Source organism: Dipteris shenzhenensis, chromosome 29 (genome assembly GCF_047967505.1).
Source record: "Dipteris shenzhenensis isolate YYH24624 ecotype China chromosome 29, Dip_SZ_1.0, whole genome shotgun sequence".
Lineage (NCBI taxonomy): Eukaryota > Viridiplantae > Streptophyta > Polypodiopsida > Gleicheniales > Dipteridaceae > Dipteris > Dipteris shenzhenensis.
Window position 1 is genome coordinate 28275330 of NC_141624.1, and position 24649 is coordinate 28299978.

Consider the following 24649-nt stretch of genomic DNA (forward strand, 5'->3'; position numbering starts at 1 on the left):
CACACCACAAATGACTAGCTGCACACTAGATTTAGTTGAAAAAATAGAATATATACAGACCCATATAGGGTTAGGGTTAGGGGATCTAACCCTTTCGTTTATAGCACTCTATAAGGTTAGTGCTATGCACGTATGATCATGTGATGGTGCTATGCATACATGATCACATGATGTTGAGTGTGAACTCTCAACATACTTTACAAATTCGACACCATTCATATACATCCTTATGGAGGCGTGGCCAAAAGTAACCTGCATTAAGAATTCTCCTAGCTGTGCTCGCTGAAGCAAAATGACTGGAGCATTCATGACACATTTCTAGGATTCTCCTAGTCTCCATGTGATGGACCACTCGATGGAGCACCTTATCTTTTCCCAATTTATAAAGAATGTCATCAACAATAGTATAGGGACAAGCCTTCCTTATTAATATCTGCTTCTGTTGTGGAGTTAACCCTCGAGGAAACATGCCTTCTTCCACATATTGCTGAACATCTTGTAGTTTTGGCCATCCAGTGTCTACCAAAGAAACCACCCCCCGGTCTTGTACTACAATGGCTTGAGTAGCTAACTCATCTTCCCTTTGATTTTCTTTTTTGTTTATATGAACAAACTTGCAAAAATCAAATTGGCTACATAGTGCCATAGCCTTTTGATTAAGCTCCTTCAAATGAGGACTTCTTGTCTTGTAATGCCCTTGCATTTGCTTTATAATAAGCTGAGAATCTCCTCTTACTTCCAATTCTTTAACTTGACTTTGAAGACAACCCTCCAAACCAAGAATCAAAGCATTATACTCAGCTGCATTGTTAGTCGTGATACCTGGAAGCTCTTGTCCCCTTGCCCACACCTCTTGACCTTCATAATTCATCAAGACTATCCCCTCGGCTCCTTGTTGGTGTGAAGGACTAAAAGCCCCATCAAAATAGAAGACAAAAGCTGTTGATGGTGTCTCCCTTTCATCATTAATGTCCTCTTTATATTTCTTTTCTTCTCTTAGATCTTGCCATCCTATGAGCAAATCTGCCATAGTGGACCTAGTGGTATTTTCAGTGACAAAAGAGAAAGAGAACTCTTGAAGCTCTGACAATCATTTTGCAAATCTCCCCCCAGGATTAGGCTGCGAACTAGATATGCTAATACAGATTGAGAGGTAAGGAAGAAAAATGGCTGAGGTAATAAATAGGAGTGAAACTTTCTGACTGAAAACACCAAAGAGAGGGCTTGTTGCTCCATTTCTTCATACCTTGTTTCCACCTCTGTAAGCTGTCAGCTGGCATAATAGATGGGTTGCATTCTACCTCCTTCTCCTTTTTGTAGCAATACAGCACCAACTGAATGCAAAAATACACTTGGATTTACATAAAAGTCTTGAGACCAATCAGGGGGCTTCAATATTGGGCCCTTACTCATGGCCTCCTTAAGTTGCTGAAAAGACTCTTGTTGCTCCACTTCCCATCGGAAAGAAACTCCTTTTCTTCTCAACAAGTTCATGGGATGCACTATCTCTGTGAAATTATCACAAAAGTGTTGATAATACTTGCTCTTTCCTAGAATTCTGCGAACACCAGTGACACTCTCAGTACTTGGCAATGCCATGATTGCTTGAACCTTGTCAGGATCCATTTGCAGGCCTTCTTCAGACACAATATGCCCCAACAAGACTACTTTTGTTTGAGCCAAATGACACTTGCTAGGATTTAGACACCCTTTTGCTTCATCAATCCTAGCTAAGGCCATCTTTAGCTTCTCCATGTGATCTATGCGCTGAGAATAAATGCAAAAATCATCCAAAACCACCCTTATGATCTTTCCCAAGTAAGGCTCGAGCACTTGACTCATAAACCTTTGAAATGTAGCTGGTGCATTAGTCAACCAAAAAGGCATCACTCTACAAGCAAAAACTCCCCAAGGTGTGACAAATGATGTTTTCTTTTGATCTTCCTCCCGAATACGAATTTGAAAGTACCCAGAATACCCATCACATATAGAATACATCTCATGCCTTGCTACTTGGTCTAGTATTTCATCTTGGAATGGCAAAGGAAAATGATCCCTCTTAGTGCATGCATTCAAAGGACGAAAGTCCACGGAGAACCATTCCCTATGGGGAGTAACATGGAATGAAGCACCAGAATCCAAAATACAATCCTGGGAATATGCATCATTTAAGCTCTTCATTGTGTTGGCATCGTTTAGTGTGCTCCACATCCTCCACATGAAGTGTCTCTATAGGATCTTCTTGTACCACCACCTTGTTCCCTCCTGACCCATCTCGATTAGCACCAAGACAAAGACCAAAGGCCACTCCTTCCACCTCACCCTCTGAGCTGGTCTCCTCAGAGCTACACCCTGTCTCTTCTTCTTCATCAGTTAAGTCAGAGCTTGAACTCTCTGATGTTGAAGACTCCTCCTTGACAACTTCCTTTTTGCGGCATCTGATGTTGTAGCACACCTTCTTATCATTTCCCTACAAAATCGATTCTCCAGTGTCCCACTTTTGAACAGCCTTCACCTTGCATAGCCAGGGCCTTATAGCCAGGGCCTTCCCAAAATCAATGGATAGGCATGTGCATCTGGCTTGGTAGGGATCACCTGAAAAGTAGTCGACACAAAAATTCCACATACATCCACTTTTAGATTCTTCACAACTCCCGAGGTCTTTACCCTAGTGTTGTCAGCCAATTTGATGTGATAAGGAGAGGTAGTACTAGAGTATTTTAAATCAGCATTTATCATGGTCTTCTCACTCATGACATTAATTGATGCACCTCCATCAATGTACACATTGGAAATCACTTGACCATCAATGATCACATCAACCATAGGTACATCATCACCAAAATCCATATCTACCTTTTGAACAATAGGAATGTCACTTTTCTTCTTTTTCTTCTTTGACACTCTTATGCTTGCTAGCTTTCCCCATTCCTTCTATAGTTTTGGAGACAAAGCAAGTAGTTGACCAAAGGTGATATGAGCTCCTTTTCTTTAAGGTCGGCGGACAACAAGTCATAGCTTCCAATTCCTTGTCCTAAAGGAAAGTCTGACTGGCTAATTCTCCTTCTAGATGCCGCCTTTTTCTTACTATGTCATTCCTCTTTCTGATGTTCCTCATCTACTTCTTCCTTACTTTCTTCTTCTTCTTTTGCTTTACCATGCCCCCGTTTAGCGATCATTACCTCTCTTTTCTCATCCGCTAAAGAAGCTTCTAACAAGGATACTTGTTTTTCTTCTTTCTTTCTCAATCTAGGACACTCAAGGTGATAGGTTGTTGTGCATTAACCAAATGCAATTTCAAATTAGCAAACTCTGCCATCAATTGGGAGATATATCTAACTTAGAGGAATTGGGTACTTGAGGAGTGCCCATTACCTCCACCTTAAAAGTTGAAGCTCACAAAAGAGGATTCGATCTTTAGAGAAGCTTCTTTCTTGGTCGCAATGCGAAGTGCCTCCACGTATGTTGTTGGATCTTTACTCATTACTTTTGAGTGAAGACAAGGCTCCAAAGCCATAACAAATTTGCTCATCTTTAAGTGCTCCATCCCTACGAGATTGAGGGGCCGATGATGCAGATGCCACAGCTGGCAAAGCTGCCCTTTCATACTTTGTCCATAAAGTTTCATATCAGATTGCCAACGCAGAGACCATCTCACCCTCTCCTTGATAGAACCAGTCCAACTGCAACATCAAAGCATTTGGTGACTCGACTACCCCAAATCTCTGCTTCATTGTAGCCACCACTTGATCCTAGTCCTCCTTGGTAGAGTCTGGCAAGGTCTCATGCCAACTCAAGGCTACACCTTCAAGAAAATCAGGCAAAATCTCCGCTTGATCCTTCATGGACCATCCAAAAAGCCGACATCCTCGAACAAAATCTCAAAAATAAAACTCTTGGTCTTCCCCTTGGGTCCCTCGAAACACTGGAATCTTCACCATGATGAAACACAAAAGGGAAACATCAAGATCCAAATAATACCCTAAACAAGATCCCACAGAGCCTTAGTATACCAAGACCAACTTATTATGCATAACCACTTGTTGAAAACCCTCCACAATGTGATCCTCAAACAAAATCTTCAAAAATAAATGACCAACCAACACCATGAAAACATTGTGTATACATGCATTCAAGAATCACCCTTCTCAACAATTGAAAGTGCACATAACAGCTTCAAGATATTGTACTCTTCATCATTTGCATAGCAAAAGAAGTTGAAACCATTGAGAATCACCACTCCACTATTATAGTCAAAAACTACCCAAAGACTCAACTCTTCTTCACACCAAGCTGCTAGTGCATGAAACAATCCCCAATCTATCATTGTGCCTGCTGTCGACATTGTCAATTCACCAACATATTCAAGAGTGCAAACATAAAGGATATGATCATAATGACCATGCGAATAACTTGAGCATCACCTTCACAATCTTCTAGTTCTCTTAAACGGGTTGCAATTTCTTCTAACAGAGTTCTTCCAGGCATCTTCTTTATCACATCAGAAAACACATGCCTATACTAGGCAGAACATGCAATCAAGTACACCCAAGACCGTTTAGTAAGGTGGGATGAATCCAATACCAAATGTACCCGGCGTCTCCACCAAAATATGTGACATGAAGTTGGGGGTAATAAACTTCATGCACTTTTTCACTTCCTGCTGCTTTCGAACTGAGTGATAGAGATATTCATCATTGGGAAAGGGACATTAGAAAGAAGCTTTTATACCAAGAGACCACACCATACTATCCTCCCTTATATGAGAATGAAGATGGTAACATCCCAAGTGATGTTGTACTCAAGCATAGGGAGAAGGAAAGGATCAGAGGAGGCCATAATCTTAGCAAGCCCGGTCTGTGCCAAAGAGAAGAGCGATACGTTGTTGAAAGAAGATCTTGCGGCTCAACATGACATGAACTGATATATATCGAGGAGTTTGAAGGGGATGATTGGGTCGGATGGGTAGGTTCCAAGGAAACATTGCACCTCCTTCATAGATACCTTTACAATTACCTCAAAACACTCTCCAAAATATCATAAGACACAGAGACCCATAACTTTCAGCAAAGACATGATATTAAATATTTGAACACATATTGAGATGTTCCTTGAAATGGGTGCTCTGATATAAGTTTCATAAGAAACAGAGAAGCACTTGGAAAGATATGGGCAGTTTACTTGACGGGGTTTAAAACTATCTAAAAAAGAAATAGTCACACACAGAGAGTTGGTTTGAGATCCAATGCAATAACTGAAGACACAAGATGATGCTCCTTGAAGAGAGCTTTGTGTTGATATAAGTTTCATCCAAATTGGACCACCAAGCAAAAAGTTATGAGCAAAATACTGACACGGGGTCAAACTGTCATGAAAAACACCTACTCCTTCTATTGGTGCCGACTTGGGAGAATACTACCTCCATGCTTAGACTTCATCAATGATCCAAGTCCCATAGAGGTCGGCTAGGAGGGAAGAAAGAGCCCCCTTTGTGGCTTGGGAAATAGATTAACCATGTATGTGCAATGAGCAACTAAATAGACAACACTTCTAAGCACTTTGGAAGAGAGAGCAATGGAAAAAAGGGAAGAGACACTCAAGAGAGAGAACTTGAAGTGACCTTCATTACCAATAGAGTGAGACTCCACTCTAATGCAACTCAAAATACTACAAACACAAGGGAGAAGAAGAGGTTTCATATGTACAAGAGGGAGCGGAAGCTCCAAGACTACTCATAGAGAGAGAATGAACTAGAGAGAGATGGACTCAAGAGTCTACATAAGAGAATATCTACAAGAGGGAGAGAAGGCTCATGGAAGAGGCTTGAGGAGACTAGAGCTATAGCAATATGAGGCCTAATTATGGAAAGATGTTGAACAAGGGAGAGGAGGGCTCCTTTTATAGAGATTTTGTCACCCTCCTTCACCCATTTACAATTGCTGCCTGTAGATTCCTTTCCCCATCAATCACATAAGCCCATATGTCACCATCCATGTCCTTTTTGGATACTCTTGCCATGTGTCCCATCAAAAGATGCTCAAGGCTCTTAAAATATTGAGAAAGTCAAGAGTCTCCCCATATGGAGCCCATAGGGACCCTCTCTTTTCCATATGTCCACATCCTCCTTATTCCACATGGGAATTCTAGAAGGATTCCTCTTGACTCCACACTCCTCCACATGCTTTCCACATGCTTGGCATGTGGCCTCTCTTATATTATTGGAACACATGGACATGAGCCCACCTCTTTATATGACTCACTCTTGCTATTTTCTAAAAACCCCATAATATTCCATACACAAATAACTCTCAACCCATACCAAGATATTTATTATTCATACACATGGTATTTGAATGATCCATTCCACTCATCCTCTCAATCCCATATAATATCTTAGAAAATAGAGATAAGTGAGAGCCGCTAGGCTATCACTTGATACTCAAACTCTTATCAAACATAGAGTAAAACAATACCAATGCCAAATAAAAAATATCAATTTTTGGCATCACAATGGCTCTACTTAGATGAGGCCTCTAGAACCATGCCACCTTTACTTTGTGACCTTGTCTCATTGCCCCAATCATGTGTGGGCTACCTAGCTCCCTCTCCACTACTACCTCAACCCTATTGACTTGAGGTGTTGGTTCCTCCCTGCCATTGGGGTAGTCTTTGTCATAGTGGTGAATTGGTGTTGGATTGTGTGAAAGATGGTCCCCTAAATGGCTATGTATAATCATCTTGGTAGTGGCCATACTCACTACGTCCATAGTACATGATTTGTCTACAAAGGTTGGCCCCCCCTCTACCTAGTCCTCCCTATAACTCCTCAAAAACCACCTCATTGACCACGTGGGGTGGTATGGTTCATACCCTCCTCTCGAGAAGTGGAATTAGAACAATAGAAGTTGAAAAGTAGATTTGCTGCATTCATGGGAGTAGGGAGTACCAATACTAGGCTAGAAATGGTTGGTGTGGTTCTTTGAATTGCAACTAGGGGTTCTCCACTCAGATACTCTAGTAGAAGCTCCTTTAACCCATTAAGGTTACCTACATTTGGAGGCATCATGTCCATGAATTTCACAAAAGGTACAAAAGAAGTCAAAAGTTGGTATCTTATGTTTAGAGGACATTCCCAATGAACATGACTGGATCCTTTGCACTCAGTGCACCAAAGACCACTTCCAACCTGTCTTTCAAAGTTAGAAGGTCCCTCCACTGTTGTTCTTTCTTTAAGTCCTTCTTTAATTCCTTCCAACTCCTTCTTGAGATGTTGCCATTCTAATGACCCCTCCTCTCTCGAAATCTTGGTGGGTGATGGTCGTGCTAGTGCAACACTCTATTGAGAGCATTCCATCTTCATGGCTTCCTTGATAAAGTCTTGCAAGGAGGCATGCTAAGAAAATTTGTCCACAAGTCTTATTGTAGTGGAGAGAGGTAATGCCTTCAAAAACCACCCCTTCATGACAACATCATTAGGTGTAACCAACATCTTTAGTAGCTAAGACCCTCATTCGAGTGTATATTTCAAAAATGCTTTCTCCCAACTTCATATGTTGTGGACAGGCTCTTGGATGTCCTAACTTTGCAACTTGAAAGTCCGCAAAATTCCTCACTTAGGTCTGCCGTCCAAGTTTAGAAATGATTGGTGGGAAATTGACTCTACTGCACGCCACTTTCATTCTCCAAAGATGATGGAAAGATGTGTAAAAAGGCATGCTCATTCTCCATACCTTTAGCTTTGCATGCCGTGAGGAATTTTCTCATCTGAGTTTATGCATCCCATGGAGTTACCCTTTAACTTCTAGGTTTCACATGGACTTTGTTGAGTAGCTTGGAGTATACCTCTTTCTGGGGGATTGAGGACCTCCATGGCTAATGTAACACCTTTACCCACTCCAAGACTTGGAGCAGCTACAAGGGTTGAAGGCTCGCTTATTTGGATAGCTGTAGGTGTGCATGTCATGGGGACATATGATGGAGAGGCCATGGATGAGACAAGGACTTCTGGTGAGGACCACAGTGGTGAAGTCACTACTGATGTAACCATAGATGAAGAGTAGGTGGAGGGAATTGTATGTGTTGAAGGTGCTACCAATGCAAATGTAGATGATGAGAACATGGAAGATGTGGTAGTCAATGACAATGTAAGGGAAGTTGGCAAAGAGAGAGAGGGAGTGAAAGCCATGTATGATGGGTAAGGAATGGGAAAGGATAGAGATAGTGGAAAAGGCAACATAGATGAGAGAAGACATGGAGTATTCATGGACAATAGGGACATGACCTAAGCAAAATGAGAACCAGGGGTGGAATGGATGTCCAACCTAGACTTGATAAAAACTAAGATTGCGTATAACAGATGAAGTAATAGATGTTGCATCGAGTAAGGTGCTGAAGTAGAAAGGTTTTTTGTGTTGAGTTAGTACCTTGATTGGTTTTTTATGTCAAATCAGATGTTGTGAAGTAGACACTAATCCTGTCAAAGTGTCTATTGATGAATACATAGTACAAGAGGAGAAAGGAGGGTATCTTGACCTTGATGAGCACCTGATGAGTCCTTGTCCTTCATACCTTCCTCCTTCACCTGCCCTTTGCTTTGTACGTATTCTTCATGGTTAGAGTCCCAACTTGGATCTACCCACCATGGATCTTGGTGGTCCAAGTCAATGAGAGTTTTGATGTTACTAGCTCTAAAAAGTGCTCCAATGGGTTCACTTTGTGCTTATTGACATGAGGTACAGGGAGTGTGTGGTGACATCATACACCATGGATCGTGATGATGGTGCAACTATGCAATGGCGATGGAGTGAACTATGGTGGGATGATGGTGCAAGTGCAAGACAGGACACAACTCTAGGAAAAGGGAGAAATAGAACAAATACAAGGTAAACAACAATGATCATGCTTGTAAGAATCACAATCAGATGAGAAATGGGAATGATCTGCAAGATGTTGGTCCAAGTTCACAAGTCCACCTCTCAGAACTTGAGAGAGATCTCTTATCAAAAATCCCAATACTACATGCAAGCTTGTAGCTCACCATCCCATATGAACTATCATCCCCCATCATGAGCTAGTCCTCTTCAACCTCACCTTCATCTAGCTCCTCCTTGCTAGAAATCTCTCCCTTCCTCTCTATTGGTTGTCCTCCTATCTCCCTTAGCCATATTGCTGCTCTGTGTCTTGATGGCTTCAGATTCACTAGCCTCTCCTAGTCGGTGTGACATGACTACTCCATGTGCACCTCCTAATGCATATGGCTCACTCCATGTGCATCACCTAGTGCATCTGAGTGGTAGTGAGCTAGATCAGGTGAGATGACATCCATTGACAACAAATTCTTTGCCATATGCACCACCATGTGCTCTAGTAGACCAATTGACAATATCCATGATGTGCTTGGTTCGACCAAGTGACCATGCCACCATGTCCTCTAGTCAACCAAGTGACCATGTCCACCATGTGCTCTGGTCAATTGAGTGATCATGTCACATCACCACGATGCCATATAGGTCCTAGATGGTCTCTATATACATACAAAATGCACACATAAATTCAATATGATTTAGGGTAGATTCATGTACACATTCTTGAGTAGCACTAATCAAGGATCCAAAGAATACTCCATAAAAGCCAAGGAAATACATGAGGATATGTCACACTAGCAAGGCCATGCATGGATAGGTAGAATAAGAAACTTATGTTCTCCTCCATCCCCCTCCTTGCTTCCCCTCCCCTTTACGTTCAATCTTCCTCCTTCCTTTAGCCCTTTTTGTTACTCTTCTCTACCCCATTTTGCCTTTAATTCATGGGGTTTCTTCTGTAGTGAACGCAGCTCTATAATTGGTGCTAGAGAAGCCCTATTTGAGAAGAGAGCATTCTTTGTAGACAAAGCTTGAAGCTTCTGTGATTGGCATTGTTAGCAGTGGTTGTAGTGGAGATCTCTGCTCCAGCGGAAGGTGCTCTGCATATTCATTTGCTGTTGAATTGCAACAGCTAAATGCATCAGAGCTTTTAGGGGACCTTGCACTGGTGATGAAGCTCACCTTGTGTGCATTCCTGCTAGCTCAGAGGTAATTGAAATGCTAGTGACTCCAGCCCTCTTTTCTCCTCCCTAGATCATGCTGCAGTTCTTGTTCCATTCAAGAATTTGCACTCTCCGACCTGTTTGCACCTCTCAATTCACAACGCCTTCCCAACAATCTTAGCACTAAGAGATTGTGTCCTAAAAAATCAATACCAAGCATATGGATAAGTAAGTAATAGGAAGACCTTAAGCTGCTTAGTATTGATTTTTTGTGCCCGCTTCTAGCTCACTTTTTAGACTTCATCATGTTCTATTGTCAAGGTGAGATTTTAAGATGTCTATCTATGCCTGTATTTGTACATGCATGTGTATCTTTGTATGCTTTTAGAGACATTAAAAATTGCATTCATACACACACATGCCTAGAGAATTAATATATATATGTGCATATGTGTACACCTATGGCTCTTTTTTGTATTCGTCATAGGTGTTGACGTCCACTTTGAGGAACCACCCCTTCAGCTCATTATATGATGGTAGTATAAGATGGGTGTTGATGCCCACTTTGAGGAACCACCCCTTCAACCCATTATATGATGGTAGAATGTGCATGTGTGTTTACTTGTGTGTATGTGTCTATGTATATGTAGTGCGACAAAGCCAAGGGAAGGAAACCTGATTCGTCTGCTGCCAGTGGGATACTTGAAATCTAGACAAATGTGCAATTTTGAGGGCCACCTACTCCAATCAACTTTACATCTTGAGTCCTTACAATTCCACTAACCTTTAAAGCTATCAAAATATAGTTAGATGGTGTAATAGTCTTGGAGTAGTTTGGGCTTCAGAGAATTGTTGAAACCCGTTGGACATTTTATCTGAAACTTCCTTGTTTTGTTCTCTATGCTCCTCTCAAAAGAAAAGCTTTTCATCATGAGCATTTATTCCAACATCCCTATCCTTGGATGCCTTTCAACACACCTGACTCACCCCACAATGCTGGATTGTTCCATTTTTCCCAATAGATGCCAGTACTTGCAAAAACATTTTTTGTACCAATGCATCTTTCTCTGTGTGTGTGTGTGTGTGTGTGTGTGTGTGTGTGTGCATGCGTGTGTGTGTGTGTGTGCGTATAAGTATACATACATCTACTTTTTATCGATAACACGTGCACACACTCAATCTATGTATGCTCATGTAAGTGTATGTGTGTATGCCTATACATGTACATATGTATATGTGTGTTTATGTCCATGTGCGCACACACATCAAGGTGCATCTACACACATACACATGTAGACATATAGGTCTTTATTAAACAAGTTAGCAATCTTAGCCACATAGCTACAATAAACCAAGGGCAAACATACTCACTGAAAATATGTTAAAGAAGAATCCATTCATTTTGGGAGAGTCATTGGATTAAGAAGCATGTATGAGCATGTTTACACATCCTTTCTAGTGATCATATACTACAAAATGCTTCAAAAACTACATGGCATCAATTTGCATCTATTTGACATTGTCTAGCACTGTCTTGGTTTGGTGGGGTGTGCAACATTGTGCTAAAATTGTGTACGCATATTTGAGGGCATACTCTATAACTTTATCTAGCTTTGTTTGAAAAGTCTTGAGGGGGCCGGGTTAGTTTATCACGTGGACTTCTTCATGCATGGACCTACATGCAGAGATTAGGGCAGCTTCTAGAGGTTGTTGGTGGCGATGTTTTCTTCATGCATGGACACCTATATGCAGAGATTAGGGCAACTTCTAGAGGTTTTTGGCATGGACACCTACATGCCAAAAACCCTTGCTAGGGATGGGCATCGGCCTACCTGCGAGTGCCGACATCGAGAAGAAGTTGGTCAAGGCATAATTGTGTACAATGTTGATATGTGGGCTGAACTAGGAGGAAGAAGGAAAATGCATCATATTCCCTAGGAGCCCCTCAAGGCCCCAAAATCAAAAAGTGGCCTAGGGCTCCTTGACGTCTACCTCCGCAACAGGGCACTCATCTCTAAATGGCTTCCAAGAAAGGCTTTGAAAAAACACTCAACACTATGTGGTAGACTTAAAACTTTGATTCTAGGTGATATTCTTGGCCCCTTCTTGGCTTGACTCACTATAAAAGGGTTGTAATAGAAATTTTGAATTATACATGTGAAATGCTCGTTGAGTAAATCCAATATTCTTTATTAATTTTTATTGGTTCCTTCTCCATGCACTCCCTTACATTCCATGGTGGATATGGTGTGAGAATCAATTTTTTTGTAAAGGTGAATATTAGAAAAGTAGGTGCTCATTTAGGTTTGGGAACAAAAATTTGGATGACCATGGTATTCAAATGTTTTTAAAAAATTTTATGTTGATTGTCAAAAATTGCCAAACTTTGACAACCTGATGGCGTCAGGTATCATATTACGATATCAAATGGCAAGACATGATTTAGATTAATATCATGTTTTGTGCTCCATTTAGTAAAAACAGCTTTTTCAAAATAAGAAATTTATGAATTTATGACGAAATTTCTCCACCAAATGTAGAGTATGGTCGCCATTCAATTGTAGGATATCCCACTTAGGCACTCCTTTTCCAAGGGGAAAAGCGCTCAATGGCCCTTTTAATCCCGGTGGTGCTATTGAACATAATATGCATGGCATACGATCAAAGTTACGGCCTGTTGGTTCTAATCACATAAACGATGACCATAAATGGACACTTCAAAGGGTTTAAGGATAACACCTATAGCCTAGACCTAACAAACATCTCTACTAGTAACCTAAGTGCTTTTCCCATGTTGAATATACACACGTCATCCATGGATACCTCCAAGCATTTTTGGAGGAGCAATTTAAAGGATGTGCACACTCCCATTGAAAGGTAATTGAATTATTGATTCACAAACACCTTTCTCAAGTAATCTATGCTTGTCTATGTTGAATATGCACACAAGTCATCCATGGACACCTCCAAGTATTTTTGGAGGACGTAAAGGATGTGCACATTGCTATTGAAAAATATTTGGAGAATTCCTTAAAGGATGTGCAAATGTTTGGAAAAAAACTTAAAGGATGTGAACATTGCTATTGAAAGATATTTGGATGATCGAATTCATCCAAAAGGCATCAGCTTATATGTGCAAGGTAGTCAGATTATCAATTCACCGAAAAGGCCACCTTAATATATATGGATACTCCCCCCTTATAGCAAATTTAGTCATGTTATCTCTTGGATGAATTTGGACCTAGTTCTACTATCTTCTTAGCACATGCTCTATTAAAGGCAAGGGGATGATTTCTTTTGTGACTACGTTAACCTTTTTAAGATTTACAACACTTTGATCTTCCATTATTTTTAAGTATCATAGTATGGGTGAGACCCAATCTCATATATGAAGTCTACATCAATTTGAAGCTCTTATTTTACTACATCAACATATTCAAGATTCGTGGGATAGGAATGTTGCATGGTCGAGATGGTATGGATTACCACTTCTTGAGAAATTCAATTCTTATTTCCCAATCATTTAAGGAGGGTCACTTTAGTTTCGCACAAGATTTAGCTCAAGGTAGATGCAAAGCTGATTGCATGGCCCTTTAGGCAACTTTGCCCCATGCTAACTAATACATTGCAAGGTCGAGGCATAGAGGTTGACTGATGTTGGCTTCATAGTCTTAATGCAAAATACCAAATGGATATCACTAGTGATGGCCACCCTAAGAAAGAACAATTGGAGGGTATGCATCAATTACAAGATTTTTTTTAAAATAATTAAAGAAATGAGCATCAACAATAAGAAGTTGAATGTTGATGCCAAGCATTCCCCCTGCCCCTCTAAGATCTCATCCTTGAGACAGAAAACAATCATGAGATGTAAGCTTCTGTGATGGGTGTTTTAGCCCCTATCATATCCACCACAATGTAGAGGACCAAATATAATATCTAATAATGTTGTGGCTAAATGTATTGCATGCATAGTGACATGGCAATGTATAATGTAAAATATGGGGATACATGGCCCGATAGTTGACATGGCAAACTCTCACTCGTACCTTCCCTTCCCACATGGCCGTATGAGTTCATAAATATTGGTGGTTGTGTGTAGTCTAAGTTGATAATGATATCTATTTGAGAAATTAGGATAAGGTGGCAAAAATCCTTGTGACAACACTTATAGTTGTCCACAAAATTGACACTTTCGAGGATCAATATTTTCCAGGGGACACTTCTGGAGTCAAGGACTCCATTAGTGATCATAACAAGAATCTAAGATATTTAAATGATTGTCAAGACAAATCCTTGTGTTTCAATCCATTTTTAAATGGAATTTTTTATATGGTAGTGGAAAGGATGTGTCTTAGTGATGTCTCATCACTCTATTTCAATTAAGTGAGCTACAAACATCTAATTCATACTCTTTAGGAGATGAGAGGCCTTAACAATGTTTATAAATGTGTATACTACTATCAATCATTTACAATGTTATCATAGGATTGTACATGTGCATCGTCATGCATATTGCACATTGTTTGATAGTGCTACCAAAGATCAAAGACTTTAAAATCTCTATGATGATACCTTCATGCAATCAAGTTCAGTATGTGTCCTCCAATGCATTAATGCATACAATTATGACTCTAGTGTATTTGATCATGACAAATTGAGTATGTCTCAAAGTAGTGGAGAGGCAGTGATTGATTTAGGGATCAGTGAGCATGTTGAGACATCCACTATAAATTCACACTTTTTGAAATAAGGACCATTAGCTCACCCAACATCTAGCATACACTCTACACAAAGTAAATACCTTTTATGTCTTCTCATATGAGAGATGGAGACCAGAAGTAGTGGAGATAGTATGATGGCATACATGCATATGCTATCAGAAAGGTTATAAGACTTTGTACTTGAGGGATATATTCTACCTCTATTAAAGAGAATTATGCTCATGGAAGTGCCCATGACATTGTGTGGGGCACATTTAGACATGACGAGGGGCATAAGGATTTATAAGGTCATGAAATATGTGGCAAGCCTTGAGGCATGTTGAGATAAATACACTGGTAGAGCATGTGACACATGGACACAAGGGATCCTTTTCCTTGCTCTCAAATCTTTGATCCTTAATTATTGTTTTTGGCTAGCATTGGTACACCTATATCTTATACCAATGTTTGCTCCATGAAGTCTAAAGTATCTCCTCGTGAGCCAATGGAGCTTTCAACACAAGTTTAGTACCACTAGCATGGGAAAGCACTTGCCCCCATGGGCTAATGCCCTCGCTCATTTTAGCACCCATGTTTGATGCTAACTTCCAATGTTGAGTGGGAACTACATTGCCAAACACCTTTGGAGTTTTAAAAAATAAAATGAATTAGGGACGATCGTCTTGGCCAAGTATGGATTGGGTTGGTCAACCCTTCAAAAATACCCAAAATTACTTAATTGGTCACCAAAGAAGGGCACATAGCCCTAGAATGAATCTCGAAAATTGCTAGGTAATTGCTTGGTTTGGAAGGGCCGCAAGGGATTCCATTGGACTTCTCTGTGGATTGTTGCGATCCATTACCAGCAATACCAACACTTTACTCCAAGGAACGATAGTTTGTCATGTTGTGAGCGCAAGTGTCTCCTAGTGATATGGCTACTAGTGTTTTATAAGTGGCAAATTTTGTAGATTGTTTTAGTCCACTACCATCAGCAGTAGCACTTTATTCCAAGGAACAATAGGTTCCTCATGCAATGAGCACTAGCATTCCTAGTTCCAGGGTACGGCTCTAGGAGTCTTAAGTGGTGATGCATGCATATCTGATTTTGAAGATGCAATCTCTTGGGATGTTACTTTGTGGGTATGTGTGCAACCATGGAGAAAAAACACACACACAAATACACAAAAAGAAATACACAAAAAGAGATGCTTACTATGGGATGTGACCTCACCTTGATCTCCCAAAACAAAGCCATGGATTGACCAAGGGCTATAAATTAAGAAATGGCTGTTGTGGAGCCCGTGCTCCATGTTCTACTTTTTTGAATCTGTGTATTATAGTCTCTGTTTGTCTTTACCGTTGCATTTCCTATTTTTTGCATGTCAAACAGCTAGTGCTTGCGTCCTATTCGCTCTTACCCAAAACTTTCATACCCTCGAGTCACAATCATCGGTGGAGAAATGGTATCTTGAAAAAGAAGCCGTTAAAAGGGGTCTCTTTTGTTGTGCAGCGATTTGTTTGCTGGTTAAAATGAAAGGTTCGGATTCATGTCGCAAATTGATAGCAATTGCATGATACTGGTAGTTGCTGGATCCACATCACAAAAGTGCAAAGGTGAGTGGAAAGAACTCTGGACTCACTCAGATTTCTCGTTGCAGGCTTCAGTTTCCCACGTTGCGCACCCACAGAATTGGCGCAACCTGTGTCTTTGTCCCACTGTAATTTCTTCCTTAATCGATCCTGCACTTCCCATTTTTCTAATTCAATCGATTATTTCCATCAGCTCCTGCAATTCACAGTTTCCAGTTCAATCGATTATGTCCATAAGCTCCTGCACTTTTCAGTTTCCAATTCTAACAGTTTCGTTCTCGGATCTTTGTCAACAGGATCATCGTCATTTTTGTATTGACAAACAGTAGCTCGCATTTTATCTTCACATGGAGCTTTCATCTTGCCTTGCTTTTTCCATTCGTCCAGAGTCCTGACCCAATCAATCTCTGAGTCTGCGCAGTCGGCCAGCCAACTACATGGGCAATCAACGAAAAGCTTATATAATATTCACTCGAATACTTCCACCACCTGTTGATTGCCAATGCGCCTTCCTGTAGCTGCTGCTACTGTACACACATCTGGGTCTGCATCTGTCATAAACGCTCCTCCCAATTCCTTGCCTTGCTTCTCTGCCCTGTAGACCACTACTTGTTGAAGCTAGTGGGTCGCTCGAAAGCTCATCGCTGGCAGCGGCAGATTCCAGTACTTGGACGACCTGACGATTCCTCCCTCAGTCCCTTCTTTTTTGTCTCCATCGCATCTAGTGCTTATCTTCTCGGTTGCTCTCCTCACATAGGCTCCCTCTGAGTGCCCACAGCTGAGCTTGACTTCTTCGAAGTGCAAGCTTGAATGTGTGTTTCTGTCTCTGTGTCGAAACACTTTCCGAATCCCACCCTCTTGTCTGTCAGCAACATCCCAATTCATCCTCTCTCTGTTTCTTCAGAATTACTGATCGGATATGCCTCACAATCCGTCGCTTTACTAGCTGGTGTGGAGCGTCAGTCTACCAATCCGTGTCGAAAAAGGAAAACAAAGAGACTAGCAGAGATGTTGAAACGATATCCTCGGTTCATGTTACAGGTGCTTCTGTCGATCTCCTTGCTTAGAACGGCAGCGGCGCAGCTGCCAGGATCGTGGGAGGTGCTGGTGGAGAATGCGGGCATCGCATCCATGCACTCGGCGGTGACGCACTTCGGCAACGTCGTGCTCTTGGATCGCACCGATATAGGCGCTTCGCAGATCAATTTGCCCCCCGGGAAGTGCAGGTACGATCCCGAGGAGAAGGTTCTCAAACACGATTGCACAGCGCATTCAGTCCTCTTCGATCCGAGCACCAACACGGTGCGTCCTCTGACAATCCTCACCGACACCTGGTGCTCCTCGGGCCAGTTCCTTCCCGACGGCAGCCTACTCCAGACGGGGGGCGACTTCGACGGCTTCACGAAGATCCGGAAGTTGGTCCCTTGCCCAACCGGCGGCAGCTGCGACTGGGAGGAGCTGACAGGGATGCAACTAGCGGAAGGACGGTGGTACGCGACGAACCAGCTACTACCGGACGGGAGGATGATAGTAGTGGGGGGGAGGAGCCAATTCACAGCAGAATTCGTGCCGGGGAGCTTGAATGAGCGACCGCTGGAGCTACCATTTCTGAGAGAGGCAGGGGACGAGCAGATGGACAATCTGTATCCATTTGTGCATCTATTACCGGACGGAAATCTGTTCATATTTGCGAATGTGGAGGCGATACTGTGGGATTACATGAGGGGGGAGGAGGTGCGGAGGTATCCGAAGCTAGACGGAAATCCGAGGAACTATCCATCGGGAGGATCATCGGCGATGTTGGCGTTGGAAGCAGAGAGATGGGATCAAGCAGAGGTGGTGGTGTGCGGAGGAGCAGAATATGGAGCGTTTCTGAGCCAGGAGACGGAACTGCCGGCCGGAAATTCTTGCGGCCGAATTACGGCGACGGATTCCGCCGCGGAATGGGCCATCGAGAGCATGCCATTCCAGCGCGTAATGGGCGACATGGTAATGCTACCCACGGGCGACATCCTTATTATAAACGGAGCCCAGGCGGGTTCACAGGGATTTAACCTCGCCTCTAACCCCTGCCTGAACCCGGTTCTGTATCAGCCCTCGGCCCCCGCGGGACTGCGGTTCATGACGCTTAACCCAGGGTCAATACCTCGGATGTACCATTCCACCGCGAATCTGCTCCCCGATGGCCGGGTTCTGCTTGCCGGAAGTAACCCGCATTATTTCTACAACTTTACGGGCCCGTTTCCGACGCAGCTTACCCTGGAGGCATTCTCGCCGGAATATCTGGGCCCCGGATTGGCGTCCCTGCGGCCATTCCTGCTCGGGGCCCCCGATCTCCTCCTCTACAACTCCTCCTTTGAGGTCCATTTTAGCGTGCCCCTGCCTGTCACGGGGATAGTTGAGGTTAATTTAGCCAGCGCCCCCTTCTCTACGCACTCCTTTTCGCAAGGCCAGCGACTGCTAAAGTTGGCGGTCTCCTCCGCCATCCCTGCCGATAAGAACACCTACATTACCACCGCTATTGCGCCTCCGTCCTCCCTCGTTGCCCCCCCCAGCTACTACATGCTCTTCCTCGTCAACCAGGGCGTCCCCAGCCCCGCCGCCTGGGTTCAGATCTTCTCCCCTTAGATTTATTTCCTTTTGTTTGGCCTCGCCTTCTCTTTTGTTCTTCGCTCTCTCTCTCTCTCTTCCGTTCGCATTTTGCAAATAGTTTTGCAGCGCTTCGCTCGCCTGTGTACAGTTCTATTAACATTTTTATCTTCGTTGCCTTGCAACTAAGGCACACGAGGTATCCGTGTGAGACTATCTTTCCCAGCATTAAGTCCGTGAAGTGGGCAGCTTTATACTTTCTCTTCCGGTGCTCCCATAATTGAGACAGCATGAGCGGTGCTTCAGCCATTCTTTTCCTTGTGAATTGCTTCACCTAGTAAGATGTTCTCAACTTAGCAATCCAATTATATAAAAATCTAAAAACGTGTATTCCTAAATTTCTAAATTCCATCTCTCCTAATCTAACATCGGATCTCTACGGGTTTTGTTGCACTAGCTTTTTAATTTTGTGTTTCAATTGATTTGGCATTCAGAAATTGCATTTGATGTGTATAGCTTCAAGAATTTGTAGGATTCATTGGATAAAATTAATTGGTGATTGATTAAGTCATTAGCCTAAGCTAATTGGTGATTTGTTTAACTCATTAATTAATCAATTTAATTAAACCCCTAAATAATCTAATCTAATTAATTTAATTAATGTAGTTAACCCTACCACCCGCTCCACCTCCCTCAGCGTGTCCTTGCCCCTCCCCCTCCAACCCTCCACCTCGTCATCGATTCCCCATCCACCTCTTCGTTGTTGTCGATCCCCTGTGCATCTCCCCCCTTTGCATCTCTCCCCCCTGCCCCTCCACAGCCACCCTAGCCGACCTTCACCAAGGAATCATATATTGCCTCGGCCCTCCCCTCTCTTCCCATGTCCTCGCTCAGCCCCTCCTGCAAATCAAAGAGAGGTTTGCCCCTCTCACTCCCTCCACTCAAGCCTTCATGCACACTTGGTCGCCTCTAGAGTAGGAGTGATCAACCTCTCATGTGCCTTGCTATTTATATGGCCATCATTTGAATCAACGTCTCCAAGTGATGGCCTCTGTCTCCTTGTGAAAGGCCCCCTCCTACTAGTTTCCTTTGTACAAGCATCTTGCAAAGATCAAGGTAGTTTTTGAGAAATTATTTCTTGTGTCTCTTTAATAAATTTCTAGATATGGTCAACTCAAATGCATAAATTAGGATGTCAATATCCTCGAGTACCAAAGCATCCAACTCATGGTGTGTCCTTTGTAGCCCTTGTGCCTCTACCTTCTTTGTTATTGTCCACCAATAGAAGCATCGATGGACTTTATGAAGTACCAAGGCACCTCACTGCTAATTGTTCTTTTAATTCCCTTATTCATCTTTGACACTTTTGCAATAGAAAATGGCAACTTAGTTAAGTCAGTTGATGCCAACGCTGCAACCATATTTCCAACCTTAAGATCCTTAACTGAGCCACTCAACATCTCTTCAAGGTTTTCCCTTCTCTACTCCATCCTTCTTGTCCCAAGGTACATTTCCCTTTCCTCCCCATTAAGGCTTCTATTGCTTCTTGCTAGGTATTACAGATCTCGAAGTATTCAGGTCAACATTACTAGGTCCTATTATGCTAACCATGCCACACAACCACTCATAAATACAAGTGTCTATTTGTTATCTCATATTTGCAATTATAATATTTTATTCTACAAAGAATGGGTGCCACCGAGTCCACATTGCATCTAGAAAATACTTGGTAGCACTATTGATAGTCTATCAAACCTTAACCATGCAAGTTTTTGGATTTGTTTCCCTTTATTTGCTCTAGATGCTTCTTCAAGAGATTCCAATGGTACTTTGTTTATAGGAAAGACTCCCTCTAGGTGTTAAATTCAAGAATCGCAGGCCATCAATAGACAACCACGTGAAACTAAATGAATATAGTTTTCCACACTACAAAGTTTTTCCATTTGCACCCCTTCTTATTTTAAATTGATGTCAAAATCTTTGATCATTCAACTTTGAAATGCAATGATCAATCTTTCTATTAGTAAAAACAAAGTATCTAAATTCAATCGTCTCATGAAGTTTTAAAACACTTGGTTTCGAGAGTGTACTCGGCGAGTTGAACGGCACCTTGTCCTGTGGGTCCTCCAGCACTTTAGTATACAATCCAAGGATGCCTGATGGGCCATATACTGTGTGACATTATGTCATAGGAGATATTGTCTAATACACTCAACTTCCTCTCAGCTATTGCGTTCCTGTAGCCACCTAAGGCCTTCAGCCACAAAATGTAGACTGCAAGCGCGATAGGAGGGTGCTAGGTTTTGACAACTATAATACCTTGACTTTAGTGGGAAAAATGGTTCTTGGATGCATCAGCACCAGCTCCTAAAATTGAGTATATCGAATGGAGAGGAAGGTGCCTAATGTTGATATCTTCATGGAATTGAAGGCCTCTGCTAGAATAAGCCATGGCCACATGGTGCATGGTTCAAGATCGTGTGTGCTAAGGTTGATGAAGGCCTACAAGACACAGTTGTATTCTACCTCCCATAGCTCTCTATTTTAGGTTCTTCTTGGGGCTGGTACCAGTAGTTGGTGATAGAGATGGAGGTACTTCTAGTGGTACATTTGTAGAGCTTCTATCTATTTGTTGCTAAGTGTCATGATCCTTTTCAGTGTTGGTCCAGTATAGTTCTTTGAAGCTTTCTTCCACATTTGCACATCTTCTTTACATCCCATTGGTGCATGCCTTTTTCTCATTTTTTGAGGAGTGAGCTACTCTCTGAGTGCCAAGGCTACTATGCGGTCATTCCTTGTTGTTTCTTGCAATGTCTCCCACTTCTTGGAGTGTGATGACTTTATGCCATTCAATTGTCAACTCCTGTGTTAACTGATCAACCTTGGATTGTGCAAGAGAAAGGTCGGAGGCAATGTTGGTGATGATTTCTTGGCGCCTCTTGTAAATATTGAGGGCCATCACATAGTCTGGACTAAGAAGTCCATGAATCTGTCATCCATGATGTTTACCATCTCCAAGGCCTTCTCTCTAATTTCTCTATATTTGGTGGGAGAGCTATAGGCTGGAGATGCATAGTGGCCTAAAGCCTCTTGTATATCTATCCAATCTGCGCTTGAGGAAGCCCGTCTGTTGTGTCATTGGAGCTTTGCCCTTGAAGCTCCACAGCAACGTTTCCATTTTTTTGAAATATCAAGGAGTGTGCTTTGAGTGCTTGGGCTAGTAGGTCCATCAAAGGAAAAGAACAGATCATCATAAAGCTGCTCATTGAGAAGCTCCTGTTGTTGTGGTTGCTATTGTCATTCCAAAACTTTAGTGGTCACTATTGGGGGTGTGACCACTTGTTGCCTACTGGTGACGGCCTAAGAGGTAGAGAGGAAGATTTGAAGGCCTATGTAGCAGCGGTTGCCTTTTCTTTGGCCCATTTTGCCAAATGCTCTGCCCACTTAGTGATAGCTTCAGCTCTCTCTTGCTCTTGCTCTTCTATTGTTGATGCTTGAGCTTCACATCAAGGGCCCACTTTTTGGCCTTGCGACTTCGTCTTTTATTCACCAGAGATGTCTTTCATCTAAAGTCCCCCCTTCAGCCTTCGTCCTTTCCACTTCTTCTATCCTCCCTTCAGCCTTCATCCTTTGCCCTTCGTCTTTTTCTTGGTGATACACCCTCTGTTTTTCATTCTTGGTCGTTTGTCTTTCTCCCTTTTTCTTTTTCCCTATGATACACTCTCTAGTTTGCCATTCGTCCTTTTGGTTCTAGAGATTTTTATTTGTCTTTTGACCCAGACTTTGCTCTTTATCCTTTAGCCTTCATTCTTTGTCTTCCTTCATCTTTATTGTTAACATCAATTTCCTTTGGTGTTAACAGCTGTAGAGAAATGTGTATCCAATGTGAGTTTATTAAAAAGGATTGTCATCTTGGATACTCTACCTAACTAATATTAAGAAGTTGACCTCATGGAGCTACTTTTCATACCAATGCAATGGTAGCTATAGTGTCAGAGCCACAACCTTTAGAGTTGATGATGGATGGAGGTCATGGGCATGAGCCACAACGTTTAGAGTTAATGATGGATGGAGGTCATGGGCATGTAAAGGTTTTAGAGACAAGTGAGAAAAGCTATAATTAAGGAAGTACACCAACATGGGATACCATATTGAATGCAATAGAGGATACCATAGTGGTGGAACCTCATCCATGTCATGGTCTAATGTTTGGCCCTTTGGTTAGGCAGTGCTTGTGTCCAGTCATTTTAGTTTCTGCTGTTGGTAACTTTATACAATAGAACTATTGTATGCTTTATTCACAATACAATTACTGCATCAATTCAAGTTTTTGCTTGTTGGTAATTTCATACAATAGAACTACAGAATGTTTTATTCACAATACAACTACTACATCAATTCAAGAAAACTACATTTATTTGATGGATTATTGGTATAGTTTATTTTGTTTGAAGACACAATTGGTTTAAGTGGCATGATGTCGTTGGGCTTTTCTACTGTCATGATGCTTGACTATTTAGTGACCACTTATTTCCCTTTTACAAGAGTTAATATAAACACACTTGGCATATCTCGATAAATTCCCTGTGGTAACATCTATGTGTCTGGTTTGCACTTTTAAGCTTTTAGGGCCCTTTAGTTCCTTAACCTATCGACCTTGATCCTTTTTCTCTTCTTGTCCGTTTGCTATTCTGCTGGAGTACTGCATCATCCTGTATTGCCTTATCATTACCCTACGTACATTTGAGCATGGGTATAACTCTATTCCATGAATCATCAGTGGAGTTTAGATGGCTAGCTTTGTCAAGAGGAGGACGTGGTGAAAGAGGAGTGTCCTTGGGGGGCGTAGGTATAACTATGTTCTATGACTCATAGGTGGAGTTTAGATGGCTAGCTTTGTCAAAAGGAGGAGGTGGTGAAAGAGGAGTGTCTTTGGGGGGGTAAAGGTGGAATCGTTGTTGTGTCCTTGGGGGGCAAAGGTGGAATTGTTGTGTTGTCCTTAGGGGGAAAAGGTGGAATTCTTGTTGAGTCTATGGGCTGATAGGCTTCTAGGGAGAAGGAAGAGTACGAGAAGAGTAGTGTCTTTCTTAGGACGGGTGAGATCATTAGATTTGGACAATTTGAGAGGTTTAGACTTGTCACGCTTCAATAGTACCTTAGCAATTTTAGAGGCAGGTAGAGGGAAGGGCTTGGAAGGGACATCTTCTTCTAGTCTAGGTGGAGGCTCAATCAAGGACACATACTAATTTTCCAAGATAAGGGGATGGGCCATCCTTCAATTGCCAAGGCACCTCCTTCTTCAACACTCTATGCCTGATCATGAATAGATGAGGCCCAAGTTAGCAACTTGCTTGGATTTACTCCTAATGGCCTCTAATTGAGAATTAATTTTTTTTGGAACACTGCAAGACAATCTATTTCCACTTGCAACACAATTATGAAGTGTGGATCCTAGTCAATGATGAATTTGATTGGACAATGATACTAGCAAATGATTATTTTCAAAGAGGAACTTTGTCGTACTATGAGCCAAGTTACCTCTGAGTGCTTTGTCTTCTTCCCAATTAGTTGCATAATTTGTAGACACAGTAATGTACTTGTTTATTGTATAGTATGCCACAATTTTGAAAGGACCCATGAAATTTAGGCCTTATCTTTAAAATGTTTCCCGTGGCTGGTTTGGTTGAAGAGGGATATGACCTTGTGGAAGTAGGTGACCTATTCTTTGATAGACATCACA

General features: G+C 42.0%; 1 protein-coding gene across 1 annotated transcript; it reads left to right on the plus strand.

Annotated features, from left to right (window-relative positions):
- Positions 1-16927: 16927 nt before the first annotated feature.
- Positions 16928-19281, plus strand: LOC147882670 (glyoxal oxidase-related protein). The gene has a single exon (XM_087400902.1). The coding sequence runs from the start codon at positions 17131-17133 to the stop codon at positions 18946-18948; it is 1818 nt and encodes a 605-aa protein (XP_087257028.1). The 5' UTR covers positions 16928-17130; the 3' UTR covers positions 18949-19281.
- The last annotated feature ends 5368 nt before the right edge of the window (positions 19282-24649 follow it).